Source organism: Nansenia antarctica (genome assembly GCF_963989245.1).
Source record: "Nansenia antarctica genome assembly, chromosome: 18".
Lineage (NCBI taxonomy): Eukaryota > Metazoa > Chordata > Actinopteri > Argentiniformes > Microstomatidae > Nansenia > Nansenia antarctica.
This window is the reverse complement of record NC_137691.1, coordinates 5,687,249-5,704,748: the sequence shown is the minus strand read 5'-3', so window position 1 is coordinate 5,704,748 and position 17,500 is coordinate 5,687,249. Positions and strand designations below refer to the sequence as shown.

Below are 17,500 nucleotides of genomic sequence, written 5' to 3'. Positions count from 1 at the left end.
CCTTTGAGAGAGACAAACAACTGGTAGTTTGGAACTATACCGCTCGACACAGGGCGAAATGGTGTCCGAAATAGTCCTAACTTGAAAAAAAAGCCATTTGGAATTAAGAAAGTGACCAACTGTTCTTCTGAAAATGTTGCAGGCCTATTTGTTCCCTGACATTATACGCTAACAGTAAACCCATCCAGCACAGTAAACCTAGTCAACCGTCATTTATTAATTAATTGGCAGTTGTGCATGTATCTAGCTTATGTAAAAAGTGAAAGTAAAAAGTAAATTCGAGTTACATCACTGATGGCAGAATTGTATTGAACCACAACATCTTGCATGCACAAAATAGCTTCTACAGCCTAAAATTCCAATATATAATTAGCTATTAATACAATACAGCTCTCTCATATAAATATGCTGTTTAAGTGTATAGGCCTAGGCCTATATAGAATTATTATTATTATTATAATTATAATTGTATTTGTTTACAATTATTGTTAATAATAATAATGGTAACAATACACTATATTATAATTCAATAAACTAAACTAAACTAAATAATAATTTCGATGTACATTTAGATTACTAAAAATATGATTAGGCTATATAACAGGCCTACTGAAGCGGTAGGTTCCAAATATCCATATACATATTTTTTTAAAGCAATTTAACTGAACACCATGAATCACATGGCGCACTGGATTTGTAGCGACTTTTAAATTCAATAAAACACCGACAATGTGCCAGGCTTGACTTGCAATTGGTAACCCCTCCGCTCCATATTAGGGCGGGCTCACTCCGACAATTCATTTTCGTATTATAAATTATTGTATTTTGCTGATAAAGCACTGAATGTAGGCTACCCCTAAACATAACATGTTTACTCTATTCTATCTACATTTCTACATGCATTTAATGTGCAACGTCAGAGTAGCCTTTCGCCAATTTCGTTAGTATAACAAGTGCACTTTTCCACCCCCTAGTTTTACAGCACAATAAATGAACAATAAACCGCTTCCAAAACAACAGTTACGCAGGCCTCGTTTGTGGCGTGTATTTAAGCCCACTTGTGTTGTGGCTAATATAACAGAATGGATTCGATCACGATATGGTTGTGAGATTGTGTTGAATTGTTTGTTATGGTGGTTAGAGTATAGAGTATAAAGTTCATCAGCTACCTTGTGGAGATATCCTCACTTTAATAAAAAACCTGAGGGGAATGTTAACATATTTTGTTGCTTTCAATTAGTCTGCACACAATTTTTTTTATTTTTATAGGTCTGTAGTCCTAGTATACGTGTATATTCAGCGTTTTTGGATGACAGATTTCCCCTTGTACAAAGAGTTTCCTTCACATGTTGACTAAAGCCATAAAATCGAATAACCTTACACCCTCTCACACCCTCTCACACCCCCCTCTCTCTCTCTCTGTCTCCCCAGCTCTGACGGAAGGACAATCTGAAGGCATGTGTCCTTGGATAAACCCCGGGAGGCCGGAGGAACTGCAACAATAAAAGGAGCGGATGCAATTCACCCTCAAAATAACACGTTGGTGCATGCCTCAGACAGACTAACTATCGCAGCATTATAAACGGTCGTATACAGTATTAACAAATGAAGATTGAATTGGCTATATGTGTCCTCCATTGAGACATGTGTAACATATTGATGTGACACATGCGTGTCCGCTTTGTTCTTTAAAAATGATGTCTAGTCTATTGCTTATGGAATTTTGCGCACATCTTCTATTGACATACACGCACGAAAATCATCAAACAATTGTCACAGTTGTATTGGATTCGGTCCGAGCTTCTTAAAATAGACGATAGAAGAAAGCTGACAATTCTTGGCAACCCACAAACATTCCTTATCTGCCACGTTTGTTCATCGTGGTGGGCTGCCACGTTTTTCTAGTGGTGGCAGTATAGCCTATTAAATGGTGGGCTTGCTTGACTTCGTTGTAATCATTTGCAAGTCATTGCCAACCATGACACAAGGCTCACCTGGCTCCCATTGAAGTAAATATTTTCATAAGAAACCCACACCCCAGTCATAGGCTATAGCCTATACTGGAACCGTCTTGTCTAGATTGCTATTATGTCGATTAAGCTCCCCCACATGTTGAAAACACATTCCACCAACCTCGATTGGATGAGGCAATAACGGGATCCTGTTTATTTTGTATCTCGGTGTGAAAGTGTGACCAAGGTTTGATCCTGGATCACAACTGTGTTAGGCCGTAAGTCTCAGGCAAGGTGGAACTCGCGAGAACGGTTCACCAAACCACCTCCATTACATCCATTACAACAACAGCATTATAATACTATCCTAATAATAATAATAATAATAATAACAACAACAATAACAACAATCACCATCATCATCATCATCATCATATGTATAAAAAGTGTAATTTCTTTTTTTTTTAAACGGAAAAAAACCTAGTGTCTCATAATGTAAACACTATTGGGTTCTTTAGTCAGTGTCACACGGTTTTTGCCACGTGTCATAGGCTATACCTAGGTGCGTCATGGTAATATAAACCTGTCCAGTTCTCTCCCAACAAGGGACACCGTCGTGCACAGTACAGTGAACAGTTTCTGATAACTCCTTTGTCCTATCTATTGCGTCATGGATAAAATGGTGGATATAAAGCAACGTGACTTTAACACACATGTAATCGCTACACACGGAATGGATCACATTATGGGGAGTGAGACTTATTAAATTGTTTTAAAATCCAACACTAGGTGGCAGTGTTGACTGTAAATATTGGATGAGGGAATGAGGTTATGTCAAGTTTGGGAATTAAGGCCTATAAAATTGGCCTGGTTTAGGTCATTATGAATATTTATTTTAGATTAAAGTTTGCTAACTAATACAACAAATGTGTCTTTGTTGTCCATGACATACAGACATACATTTTTAAACTTTTTGTTTTGCTTCATTGTTGCAATACGTTAATTGTTTATGGACCTAAGATGATAAAGGTGTTGTGTGAGTGTGAATCATTTAAATAAACTACCAAATAAACGAATTAATGTCTAATTTGATGGACAACACAACAACCATCAACTCCACTATCGTTTCCTGCTTTGTTTTTTTCTCTCCAAATAGTATGAATAAAGTTAACATAATTAGGTGACGGTGTGGCTATGCATCTCAGTGTGTCACAACGTATTGACACACGTCATTAAGGTCTCGACACACGTCATTAAGGTCTGGAGACACGACCTTTGTTTTGAAGATAGTGAGGCATGGTAGGCATGACAACAGAGCAAGGCTAATAATGACATCACTGTCATTCGCATGTTGACATCAGTCTGACACAAACATCCAAAATGAAAAAAACAAGACGGAGGTTACTTTAAAACAATGACACAAGGGCAGGGTAAAGCACATGCTTACATGTAACATACGTATGTACATGTTACATATATACATATATGCATACATACATATACAAACGTAACCACCACCATTGACCATCCCATTCTCAATGTACACACCAGCAGGAGGCTTCGTGGGCTCAAACCGTTTAATGAGGCTCGTATGTTTAGTTTCTGCATTGCACTGCATGGCCCTCTCATCTTTCGCTGTCATCGTGGAATTGATTACTCACGTGGGTTGCAGCTATACTATCAGGAATTATTCCATTTTGATTCACTGCAGATTGCACACGGGAGTAACTTGGCCGACAGAAAGAAACTTACTTACGAAAGATAAGGTTCTGGTCAGAAATAATCAGTTTATCTCACCACGATGATTGTATTGCTTACACTGTTTATTACCCCGTAGTGAATCCGTGGATTATAATAGATATATTTTCTCAATTTTACACGATAACTGACAGACGTTAGTTACAATTACTATCTGTCGGTGAAGAGCATTATCGTAACTTCTCATTTAGAGCTGACCATCCATTAAGATAAGCTGCATGCATATCATATTCTATAACCTGCTCGTTGGGAATCGTTTTCATTTTTATCCCATGCAGTGACGGCAAATATATGTTACATAGATGTATCCGATGGCCCCGGACCATTTGATGAATTTTAAACCAATAAGGATCGTAGAAACCCAAACTTACCCACGTTCCTTCTCGACGAGACCAGTGACGCACATTTACTGGTCCAGCGACAACCAGGGCGGGAGGGAAACCAAAGGACCGAGATGAACCCAACTTGAAAATATCCAATAGTATTCTGTTAAACCATAGCTGAACAAACGGGAATGTATTCAAACTATTGCGATCCACAATCAGGAACCGATAGGCTATGGTTCCACTTCTCTCTAAGCGGCGATGAGCGAGCGTGGGGTGGGCTGAGACAGAGGGGGGCAGCAGCGCTGGATAGGGCCGGAGAGTCATAAAACGAGAGAAGGAGGGGAGAAGGGAACCAATTAAAGAAAAACGGCTGTGCAAAACATGAAACCAATTCTGTATAAAAACGCGAAATGTCTGTTGCTTTGGGGACCGGCGGGTCGTGTACCGATTGTAAAAGCCGCTGATCAGGGGAAGATACAACATCATAAAGTTCATGTTCATGGAGGGAGAGTCACGTGACGAGCCACAGCCAATCCAAGTTCCGACTCAGTCGTAAACTTTTATTACTGAGCTGTAAATTTCCGACCAAACAACCAGGAATGTGTTGCGCCCCCTTCCTTCCTCACTGGCCGACCCATTCTCTATCTCTTCCTTTACAAAACATTTCACACATCTAAACTATTGAGTGTCAACTCTAGACATGTCCAATTCATAAGTGTAGATTCTACATTCTTCGTGCATTATTGTCGGGTAACTTTCATTTACAGCCTTTCTTTCTTTTAAGTTAGATTATAGGATAGTTCATTCATTCATTTATCTGAAACAGTCGTGTACGAAATATATTCATGTCACATTCATCTTCATACGAAAATGTGTTGATTTGATGTGATATTACGACCGTTTAATCTACAATACTACTCAAACAATCTAGCTATACCAATAACAATGGTAATTGTAACATAATAGCGATTTAGTCACTTTTAGTGCAGTGCGTAACTCCACGGCGGATGTATCCATATCCAACAGAGACACCAACCAACCCTCCTCTGGCACACATGCGCGTAAACATGACAGGCTACAGCTGCACCACTTGCCTCGGCAGGGACTCTGACTGTATTCCACAGACAGACTTAGATCTGATCACTTGATAAAACACATTATATTTAGGCCGCAAGCTCGACGGTCTTGGGACCGAAACGTTGACTGAATAACTCAGTATTTTAAAAGCATGCAGTGCAGACGTTTTTATTGGTTAGTTAGATCATGTAGTCCATATTCGATGCACCTGCGGACAACTTAATCTTGATGGTTATATTCGATTTGTTGATGCTCAACGCGGACAGATACACCTGGTGACGCTTTGATTTGACATGACTGTGTCATTTGCATTGGCTTACTCAACTGGAAACATCGTTTTTGGCGACCGAAATAAATATGATATTGGGAGAAGTCTTTCCTCTCCGTACTTACAATAGGCTTATGGTCAATGAGCTATGCATATAGCCTTAATCTTGCACTCAATGGTCAACACCGTTACCCCTACAAATTAGTTTTTGTTTTGATAACAACCGATTTGTTCTAAAGAGGGCGTTAGACTTTACAAGTGATTGAAAATATATGAACATGGCCCGTTCCTCTTCCCATCAAAATAACAACAAAACATGATATCATTATGGACCAGAATGTTGATTAAATGATTAATCGAACTCAGCATCAGTCATTAACGTTTTGTTCTGAGCAATGCGTAATGAGTCTACACATCAGAGCATTATCTTTTTAATTCAGTAAGATTACTTTGTATACCACTCGAGCTCGTTCCATCGCATTTCTCTCTTATATCTTGGCCTATTTTTTCTGAGTGGGACAGTCCCACTCATATTTTTCATTTTAATTGAACAGATATCGTGAAGGCAGGGCATGGGCAGACATGGGCACACGTAGGCCGCGGTGCTAGACCACTGGACAACCCCAGGCCACCATCGATGGCCTATCTTGAGTTTAATTTTTTCCTATATACACAACTGTGTAAAATGACGTTTTACTACAACCAATACTGGGATTAAATAGAGCAAACAATTGCATTGTTTGTAGAGGCTTACACTGAGAACACTATTAGTGGGCTTGAGTTTATATGCCGTCCATAAAGTTTACAGGTGTTACGACCTTATTTCGGAAGTGGTCTCCTCTTAAAGCAATATAAGTACAAAGGGGGACGGGGTGGACAATGCTCGCAGACAATCGCTAGTCTTACAGAAAACTTCCGGAATTTCGGCTGTAAACACACACAAATCGACCATAGTAAGACTCAAGTCAAGAGGGCTGTACGGTCGGTAAGCCATGGAAACGTTAGGTAATACTAATGTCCTCTGAGCTCGCAAATGTAGCAGCGTCGATTCAGCCGGTGAGTGCATACATGTTATATTTGATGTAATTTTACACAAACAATAGGAATAGTAGCCTTAATGAATGATAGGCTATGCAACATTGGCATCAGATACAGGCTATACAGATATTCCAAAATAATCGTCTCTAATTTGTGTAATGTTTCAGGGCCTACGGAGTAGGAAAGGCTGTAAGAGCACGGCGTTATAGCCTATTAACCAAAGATGCGAATCAAATGTATTTTATACTGTTTACATGTTATGTATTTGTTGTTGTTGTTGTTGTTGTTGTTGTTGGAAATAAGTCTAGTTGGAAAGAAGCTATACCACACTGCATGCACAATCAATTGAGTCCAGTTAAAATCTTATTTGTGATTCAATAGTAAGGCAAGATTATTTTATTTTATTTTATTTTAAACACACAAACATTTTTTTAACATAATGGGAATAAAGCCTATACATATATATTTTACACAGAGGCCTATGTGGAACAGGCAACAATTCAAGGAGATTTTCAGAATTTCGGCCGTTTTACTCGAGGCTTTGTTTACGTTATTTGATTATACTAGAGTCTGTTTGAAATAAGGTAAATTCTCGGAAATATATTAATTAATCTGAACAACAGATGATAATATACTATATGATAGGCTACATTGAAATTAACGATAGTTAAATCTATTTAACTAGGCTACTAATTTCACTAGTCTATCTACATAACACTGATTCAGATTTGTTTAAACTATTAGAAGTCCTTTGGACAATTACTGTGGTGTACAATGGTGTAATCATCATGATGTGAAGAGGTACATATTCCTTAACTGTACATATTTTATTGATATCCATCGCTCTTGTTCTGTACATAGCCTATCAACTGCACAGGTCTTAACTTGACATATCTTCGCCCTTGTCTGTACATATCACACTATACATATATCTGTCCATACTTGTATGGCTTTTGCACTACGCACTATGCCGAACTGCGTTTCGTTGTCTTCGTACTTGTATGAGAATTACATTGAATCTGAATGTGAATCTGAGGTATAGGCGCCCAACCAGCCACCCACCCACACACACACACACGCACACACACACACACACACACACACACACACACACACACACACACACACACACACACACACACACACATTTTTATTGGGCCTAATTTGTATTATTTATACCCGTGTTTAGTCTATACAAGGTATTATTATATAATGCAATTTTGCGCTTCTGTTGGAAATCTTCCAGGAAACACTTCAAAAGATCAGCCCTGTTACGACACGGCGGAGGTAAGGTTGAGATTACGATGGGTACATATTGTGATATTGATACAATGTGTGTGTGTGTGTGTGTGTGTGTGTGTGTGTGTGTGTGTGTGTGTGTGTGTGTGTGTGTGTGTGTGTGTGTGTGTGTGTGTGTGTGTGTGTGTGTGTGTGTGAAGTGATGAGGAGACGGATGAAGAATGAGATTTGTATTGGATTTATTTATTTAGTATATCTCATGTCAAGGGTGTGTGCACGTGGAACCGATACCCTCTCATTTAACTTAAAACAAATAAGAAATCAAGCTTATTTATACAACAACATACGAAGACATACATAGGTCATAATCAGTGCAATAAAAAACGAGTCTATTGCATCAGCTCAATATGTAACGATATTTAGTAGCCGATGAACTATGAGAATACAATTCTTCGTTCAATTATTACATCTTGGTTAAATAAATGTGCTAATTTTAGGCAGTTTAAGTTGTTGGGACACCAATGTCCAGCTGACTATATGGTACTGGCACACTTTCTAAGATAAATAGGGTTACCGCCACAAAGGCTAACAGCCCCGCTCAATCAAAGGCAATGTTTAGTTATAATATTGCCTTTCCTTGCCACTCTTGTGTGGCAACGTGTGTGGGTCAACATGGTCTTAGTCAGATAAAACATTTATTAGGTAGTTTAACATCACCTGTAAGTGCACCTAAACCTATAGGCCTCTAGGTAGTGAGTGATGGCGGTAAATTCAAACCAATTGGCTCATTAAAAAAAGCTATACCTTCTTATGATATAGAATGTTTAACTTCCATAAAATTGTATTTCATGAAAGAAGTGGTATGCATATTGAGAGTAAATATGTGTTTCCTTTTGTGTACTGTTGTGAAACTGGATTGGATAGATCCGAGTACATAATAGCGATCAAAAGCTCGGCACTCACAACATTTGCTAAATAAGCTACATTACAATACACACTTTATATGTTTGAAAAGACTAGACTGAAATTTGAGACACAATATGAAATACTCAATATGATGAAATGTACCTTCCAACCAAGAATTCATATTGCAATTTCCCAGGTAAGGTAGCATTGTCATGACTCTCCAAATTTGGCACTGCCCTACACACACACACACACACACACACACACACTCGCATACAGTAAATCAGAATTTCGAGAATCCCCCCCCCCACACACACACTCAACCACCATCACCACCACCACCAAACACTAGGCTATAAAGTTTGTTTGCATGGACAATAAAACATTTCCCCCGGATGAGAGAACATGTTGAAAACGTTTGAAGCCTCCTCTTCGGTTGAGCATTCTGTGATTGTGAACATGAGAGTATTAGCCAAGTGCTTTATGTGTTCTCCATGGGTTATGCAGGTTTTTTCCCCCTCGTGTACATAGAGGGCAATTTGCGGCAATCCAGAGCTGACTTTTCTGTCTCATCATCTTGGGAGTAGGTAGTGAAGGGGGGAAAGGTTTTTTTTCATTTCTTTTTTTTTCTTTTTTTAATTGTGTCATTAAAGCATTTAATAATCTCACTTGTTGACTCAGTAACACCATGTTCATCTCCGTCTTATCTCCTCTCCCTTCCCCAGGACTGTGTTTGAACTTTTAAGCAATATAATCAGATAAAGAAAAGCTTATTTTTTTAAGGACTCTTTTTGTCCTCTTCCTCTGCAGTTTCCTTTTTGTCTCCCTCCTCATCTTCACCGTCGTCTTTGCCCTCATCTTCGCCCTGGGCCTCACCCTCACCCTCACCCTCGGCATCCCCCTCGGCCTCTCCCTCACCCTCTCCCTCGGCCTCTGCCTCTGTGCCTCTCTGTCCCGGAAACTTGTCCTTGTTATTCTCCTTTTTCCACTTCATCCGTCGGTTTTGGAACCAAATCTTCACCTGCCGCTCCGTCAACCCTAAAGCGTGAGACACCTCGATCCGACGCTTGCGGGTGAGGTAGGGGTTGAAAAGGAATTCCTTTTCCAACTCCAAGGTTTGGTATCGACTGTAGGTCTGTCGGCCACTGCGTCTTCCGGGGGCTGTGGAATGGAAAGAGCACATTAATTCGGCAGAACTGTATATGACATGATCACACATTACGCACGAGTAGCTATACGCACTGTAATTTGCAATGCCATACAATGTTTTGTGTGTGTGTGTGTGTCACTATGTGGTTGTAGCAGCGGTGGTTGTTGAGAGAGCTGAGTAACCACAACATGTCCAGTGTCTGCATGCGTATCGCATCGCAGAGGTTAGGTGACACATCCACAATTCAACCATATCACTGTTGTGTTTATTGATGCCCTGAAGCTTACTGGACATTCTCCGTCTAGCCTCTCCCCTTGGAAGCAATGGATAGGGCCGATAAACACCATGCCAAGTGTACTGTTGTTATTTATCTACGGTACCTATTTTTATAGGCTATTAACAGAGCCGCCGTGCATGAATGGCATGACTCCAAGGCAGATCAACGCGTATAAATGAGTCTGTAAACAAAGTAAGCTCTCTTGACGAGTGAATCATTGTGTGATCGCGGGTTGCATAACCGATCCAGTTTCACTGAGTGAAAACCCAGTAGCCTAGTAAAAAAATAACAACATAACCACCGTGTACATTGGCTCGCAGTCGCACGCATGCACGCATTAACCTGGAAATGATACAATGGTGCACATATACACACACAATAACGTCGCCTTACTCACCGTGTGGTCTCATCCATGGAAACATTAGAGTAGGAGAGGGGTTTTGATTTAGGTGGCCTTGTCCTTCTCCGAGGTTAGAGCCATTGGACGATTTACAGTCTGGGTATTGCGCCACTGCACTCGCCTCTACTTGCTGGGCACCATAAAGCGTTGGTCTCGGAAGGGCTTCGTACCCATAAAATTTAGTGGCATCTCCATGGCAAGCCAAGGCGCACGGAGTCTGCTGATGGTAACCTGGCGTGGAGATTCCCGGCGTCCCGTGGTGGAAGAAGTCCTGGACGTGATGGGACGGGTGCTGCCCAAAGCCCGGTGCCGGCGGCGCACCCGCTCCATACACCAGCGCGTGGCTCCGAGTGACGCTCTGAGGGAACCTGCAGTCGTAGTAAGTTGGTTCCAACGTCTCGCTGCCTTTGTACTTTGAAAATAGAGGATTTACAAAATAGGAGCTCATGTTTTTTTTTTGTGATCAGTGTTACAGCTGAAGTAATTCGTTGACGACAATTCCATGCAATTATTGCCTTAGTCCTGTTCCAAACCCCATACATAGGCTACAATCACAAAACCATATATACAGGTTTAAATTATTAAATGAAAACAATAAAGCCTTCTTCGTCATCCACCCCTCTGTTCCACCACTGTCTTGTCTTTCCCCCCCCCAATAATAGCCTGCGTCCTTTGCCTTTTCTCTGTCTTTCCCTTTTGAAGCTTCAAATACGACTTATGTCGTGAATGGTGGATGTGTGCTATAAGCTAAAGCTGGCTAGCCCCATCGACACACAGTCACACGCGTTTTGCCCCCCTCCACGACATCGACCCCCTCCTCTCTCCGAACCAACCTTCAACCCCCTCCCATTCTCGCGGCATGATCAGTCTATACAGGACCCCCGAAACAGACGACTGGAAATAACTGGGCATTTTGCTTTCAGAATAAGGACAACAAAAAATGGATTTTTGTCAGGTGTCAGGTTTCCTTTGTATTGTCTTCTGTATCATTTTAGAGACTAGTTTTTACTTTGAAGAGGAGACATTCTCTCTCTCTCCTCTCTCTCTCTCTCTCTCTCTCTCTCTCTCTCTCTCTCTCTCTCTCTCTCTCACACACATACACACACACACACACACACACACACACACCCACACACACACGCACACGCGCGCGCGAGATCCTGTACAACTGCTGTCATGATATACCTATATGTAGATTAGCCTATATTTGCTTATTACACAGAAGATCTTTTAGGCTGAATGTTTTGTATTGCCAAATATATTGCTCAAGTTGTATGGAATAATGGGGAGGTGTCTTCAAAGTAATTGCAAATGTCAAACATAATGAAATAAAAGTTAAATACATGTTCCGTGTTGTTTTTGTCTTTCATTTGATCAAATCAGACATAATAAACTATCAAACTACAGTCTATAATGTGGTAAAGGGTTATAAAGATAAGACGACATTGATATTAAGTTATGTGTGCATGAGCCTCAGTCCTCAAAAACGCTTCAGTCCTCAAATTGATCTGTTGTAGTCTAACGAAACAATATTAATCACAGTAAATGAAGCATAAGTCTAGGCAGGGGAAAAGAGAAAGACATTGCCGACACAGTCACAGACAGAAAACTCTGTCCTATTAAAACAAGACACATCGATACAGTAGTTTACAGTAGCGCCTATTTAATAGCTGAAAGCGAGGACCCAATTGTTGTCCATGTCTAGGTTATATAACCTGTGCTTGTGAACCATATTAAAACCCACAAGGAAACCATCTTCTTCAAGGCTTCCAATAGAAAACGTAAACATGACCAGAGCTGGAAAATGTTAAATGCTTAACCGACAGCGACATCTAGTGGCTCTTTGTGTGTGTTGTAGTGTGTGTGTGTGTGTTGCAGGCCGCACTGAACAATGAGCCATGAGTTCCTCTACCAACCTAGCATTATAACATTTAGTGAAATATTATGTGTAGACATCTCCTAAAGTTGTTCACCCTTTCTCAAACAGCACGCATTCTAATAACAATAAAAGTGTAGGCTTATAGCCACCATTTCTTCAGGTTTCGGGTTAGAAGGCGATGTGTCGACTTTATGAGACCTCCATTAAGGAGTTATCAGGATACATAATATCCACTAGCAGGCTATTAAGACAACAACAACAAACAAACAACAAAACAACAAAACAACAACAACAACAATGGAATTACTGGTTGCTGTAGCAAATATTATGCATTTCGGTAGACTATTTCCATCACTTTTGGAAGGGTGTATATTGGTTATTGTTTGTTGTATTGCTTTAAGTATTGCTGATATATTATTACTATTGTAAGCATGCTGTTGATGTGTGCTAGTGCCAAGAAGTAGGCTATAGATTTGTTATTCTTTTAATAATAGATACAATAACCTCATAATAGTTTTTGCATAATAGTAATTACAAAAAGAAGAAGAAGAAGAAGAAGAACAATGAATTCAAATTGTTATTATATCAATTAGCCCACATGGTAGGCCTATAGGTTACAATTAATTCGAATAGCCCTTGTCAAGTGATGGCATTATAGCTATAGGCGAATGGGCTAGTAAAGTTATGTTGGTGTCCGTAAACGCCTATACGTAAGCTACGGATCTCATACTCCTAAGCCTTTAAAGGTTGGATTCAGATTCTATTTCGGAATAACGGAAATGTCACTTCGAGAGGGGACCATGTACAATGAGATATTGCCGTGGTTGCCATTGGAATAAATTAAGTGGAATTCGTCCCTTTTAAAGGTGGTCATCTTCTCTTAGGAATAAAGAGGGAGGAAGGGGGAAGGAGACGCGTTTACAGCAGACAAAAAAACAAGTGCAATAAGACTCCTTTGAAATAGCACGCCATAGCCTCAAATAAGAACAATAAAGTAATTTAGCCCAGACGTCTAGCCAGCTCTGCCGGGTTGGCTTTGTTTAGATTGCATTCGAGACAAACAGCGCGGCCCGGAGCAGGGTTGTAAACCCCCACATCTCTCTGTGCTCCGCGGCGGAAATGTCCAACTATATTGGGCTTTAAAATCTCTGCTTCCTGTCAGTATAGTTTGTGGCACCTTAAGGGGAAAGGCAATTTAGTCGAGCAACCAAGACAAAAAAATAAACGCCAGACAAGATAGTCCTGCACTTCTGCACTTCACACACCTACTCAAATCAACGCGCCTTACAACGCGCAAAAGATGACGCGGCAAATGAGCTCGGCGTCTAAAGAGTGTCCAAAAATAGCACAATGACACAAAGGGTGAACAAATGTGTCGTCGTTTGTTGTTGGTGAATCTCACATACCCACGACACTTAACTATCTGGACTTTAACAGAACACCAACTAAGCCATAGGCCTTTAGAGGCTAATGCACGTTCAAAGCCTAGGCCTTTGCCTTATATGCATGCATTAGATGAACGTAAACCAATTTGTAATGCCCTCAATATAGGTTGTATCTTGCGAGAAATCATCATAGGCTACATTTTAACTTGAGTTTTAAAGTAACTAAAACACCTCACGTGGTGCATGACCGAACCACATATTAGGCCTACCATCTTTGAGTCACGCGCGCCTTGTGTGGCTGTAAAAACAAAACATCACTGTTTGACTATCCAAATGCGTTTCAGAAGCTTTGTGTAGCCTGCCATGTGTAATGTCTGTGTTTAACTATAGTTAGGCCTACAATAGTCAGAAATCATAATTTTCCTGATCGATTCCCCAAAAACATAAACAAATATACATTACAATACGAGGAAGTGGCCAGGAAACATGTAGCCAATTAGGCCTGGGAAAAAGAGATGGAATAATAATAATAGGTTGAAAGTCAACTGCTTTGACAGTTGAGTGTCTGACTCTCCTTTATTTGTATATGAACTTAATACAAAATAAAGAAAGGCGTGCTAATTATCCCGATTACCTTATTTTGGTATAGTTTACAAGTCTACAATCTCCAAGCCATCTCGAAGTGTGTGTGTGTGTGTGTGTGTGTGTGTGTGTGTGTGTGTGTGTGTGTGTGTGTGTGTGTGTGTGTGTGCATGTGTTTACATATGTGAACATAGTTACACGGAAGGCCTTTGTTACCTCATTTAATAACAACGAACAGACAGGGGAACAGACAACGGGAATTTGATTATTTTTTGATATTTCAGAGGTCGCCACAATCACCTATCAGTATCACATTAAATTGTAGTGACGAGAAAAAGTAATATAAAAAAACATATAGGACAGAATAATCTATATTCCACATAAAGGTTCAAATAATTTGTTCTATTTGGGTGTACAAAACAATCTTAATTAACATTTCAATAAGATGCAACATCTACAAAAATACACAGGTTTTGTTATAGAAGCAGAGGTCATTCATTCAAGCACTGTAATCCTATTGTGTAGATTAGAACCTTCTTTATGTATTATTTATCTTGTATCGTTTGACCATGAAACCGTCATAAAGAATAAATAGTCCAAAGAATATGCATCGTAGTCACATCGGAGACCTAAATCTGCTTCATTGCCATGAATGTAGGCCTATCAGACCAGATAGGCTACGTTAAGAGCCCGCTGTCCTCAGACCTTGAGAAGCATTCATATTTTTTTTATTATTATTTTTAAATGTATGTGTCCATATATCGTCACTTTACGGCTCATTGGTTTCCGTTGTTCTGTTGTTTTCGTCCTTTCGTTCTTTATTCATTTTCTTCATCTTCATTCGCCGATTCTGGAACCATATTTTGACCTGCCTCTCGGTCAGATTCAAAACCCGAGCGACCTCATATCGACGGTCCCTGGTAAGGTACATATTGAACAAAAACTCTTTCTCGAGTTCGAGAGTCTGATATTTAGAATAAGGACACCGTTTCTTCCTGGTAGAACGAGCGTGTATCCAGTTCGCCACCGGGTTGCCTGTAAGAGGGTACAACAGAAACAAGTCAACAACCATTCAAGCGTTTTTATAAACACCCCAACACATAGTGAGCCAAATAAACTAGCCCTTCTTGTTCCCCCACCACATCAGGCATGGTTCATTTTAATCCATGTACATTGCCAAGTGCGACTTCAATGCTTTTTCATGCATATTTGCAAATAAGCATCTCTCTTATATGGACATCCATCTTTTAAGAGCGTCAACAGTGCTAGAACGGGACTGAGTCGTAAAATTGTGAGTGCGCCCGTTTGCTTTATTGGCCCATAAAATATTTTAAAAGCCTTTAGCTTCAAGTCTCGGCAGGTCTGCAACCTATAGGCCTACGTGTGTTTCGCCGTGGCATTCCTTCTGCTGTGGCCTGTAGCTGGTCACACTACGAGCTAATGTTGAGGACACGTCGTCGCACCTTTGCACTAGCTCATCGTATTATGATATGAAGCTATAAAAGTGTGTGGACTCCTTGTGTGGACCAATGCTTCATTGAATATTCACTAGGATGGACTAAAAACAACAACTGGACAATGAGCCATTATTGGCTGACTTTAAGTCAAGTTAAAATAGCAACGGCATAAGCATCCTAAAGTGAAAGGAACATGGTGGTTTCTGCAACGGTAATAATTATCATAATAATCATAACAATAACAATAATATGCATACTACTACTACTACTACTACTACTACTACTACTACTACTACTACTACTACTACTACTACTACTACTATTAGGCTACTATTACTACTACTACTACTACTATTAGGCTACTATTACTACTACTACTACCTACTACTACTACTACTACTACTACTACTACTACTACTACTACTACTACTACTACTACTACTACTACTACTACTAATAATAATAATAATAATAAATGGCCTGAATAATTATAGTTAGTAATAACATAAGGCCATAGGCTATAGTTCGCATCAATGTTATAATTCACATCTGAGTTCACTGTTAAGTTATATCAAACTTGAATAATTGTTTGTGTATGTTTATAGGCTATACGTGAGAATGTGGAATGGGCTTCGGCTGTTTCGGATCTCGCCGATATACAAAGCTTGTCTCAGAGTTTCCCCATTTTTATAGCTCTTTTATAGCCGCTAGCCACTTTACAACCTTAGCGGGATTGGCAGTTGTCCTGTCCAACACTGTCTAACAGCCCCTTCCACAAGGACCCTCGTTCAAAGGGAAGGGAAAGGAACGATCATATCGTTTTATAGTCGTCGGACAGCAAATAAAACGAGCAAAAAAGACCCATGGAAGAAGACGAACACCCCCCCCCCCCTTACACACATACGACTCGGTTGTAAACGGGCCCATGGATGGCTTCCACTTACTTGGGTCAAATTGTGGCTTGTCGTCTTTGTGCTTCGCAGTGGCCGAAACATCCGACTCTGTGGAAGGGACAGTTTGCGGCGTCTTTTCGCGGATGTCCACGGGGGAGGTGTAGAAATAGTCCGGGTATCCGCGTCCGTTCGAGGCGATGCCGCTGTCTCCGGCTCGGCGCTCTGGATGGAAACCCCCCTCGGGTTTGAGACCACCGTAGTGTCTGCTCGCCGGGTACCCGCTGAAGGATACCGCTCCAGAGATGGGCTCCAGCCACGAGCGAACGTATCTGGAGTCGGTTCCGATGTGAGGTTGGTGGCCGTACGGGTGGTAGATCACTGATGACTGGGAGTGGACCGGGCCCCAGGAGGAGGTAAAGACGGTGGGTTTTGGTGCAAAACTGCAAGAGGGAAATTCCGAACACTCCGGTAGTGTCGTCGCAGCACGAGAGCCGCCGGTCCCGGGGAGAAGCTCGGGAGCTGAAAATCGCGACGCCAATAACGCATCCTCGCTCTCACGGTTTATCAACGAGTCCACATAGTAATTGGTTACGGGACCGGTGGTCGACATGACGATGGCGGCTCCCGTTTCTTTTACATCCATCAGATTATTATACTGTATGGAGTGTATGTGTACTTTTTTTTATTTTTTATCTTACCCCTAGAACAATCAGGCCAGGTAATTATTTCTACCCGGGGTTGTTCGACTCTCATTGGCCAACGCTGGCATCACGTGATTATATTTACTCTCAAATTATACAGTCGATTAATGCGCAAGCACCCCTTTGGACAGTGATGCACCCTAAGATCTTGTTTATGTACAGGATTTCTGTTTTATGACCAATCATTTAGCCGGATTGACCACATATGATTT

General features: G+C 40.7%; 3 protein-coding genes across 3 annotated transcripts in view; 1 reads left to right on the top strand and 2 right to left on the bottom strand.

Annotated features, from left to right (window-relative positions):
- cdk4 (cyclin dependent kinase 4) overlaps positions 1-14,495 on the top strand; it is a 359,603-nt gene extending 345,108 nt beyond the window's left edge. The window contains exon 10 of the transcript XR_013937867.1: positions 14,480-14,495. The gene's annotated coding sequence lies outside the window, so the exon portion shown is untranslated. The remainder of the gene's footprint in view (positions 1-14,479) is intronic.
- On the bottom strand, positions 9,343-10,839 carry LOC308173508 (homeobox protein Hox-C8a-like; the record flags this gene model as incomplete). The annotated part of the gene is made up of 2 exons (XM_080548538.1): positions 9,343-9,725; positions 10,389-10,839. 2 exons carry the CDS (start codon positions 10,837-10,839, stop codon positions 9,343-9,345), a joined length of 834 nt encoding a protein of 277 aa, XP_080404664.1.
- Positions 14,496-15,006: 511 nt separating the features above from the next.
- On the bottom strand, positions 15,007-17,236 carry LOC308173507 (homeobox protein Hox-C9-like; the record flags this gene model as incomplete). The annotated part of the gene is made up of 2 exons (XM_080548537.1): positions 16,639-17,236; positions 15,007-15,272 (listed from the first exon to the last, which is right to left on the bottom strand). Exons 1-2 carry the CDS (start codon positions 17,228-17,230, stop codon positions 15,007-15,009), a joined length of 858 nt encoding a protein of 285 aa, XP_080404663.1. The 5' UTR covers positions 17,231-17,236.
- Positions 17,237-17,500: the final 264 nt, after the last annotated feature.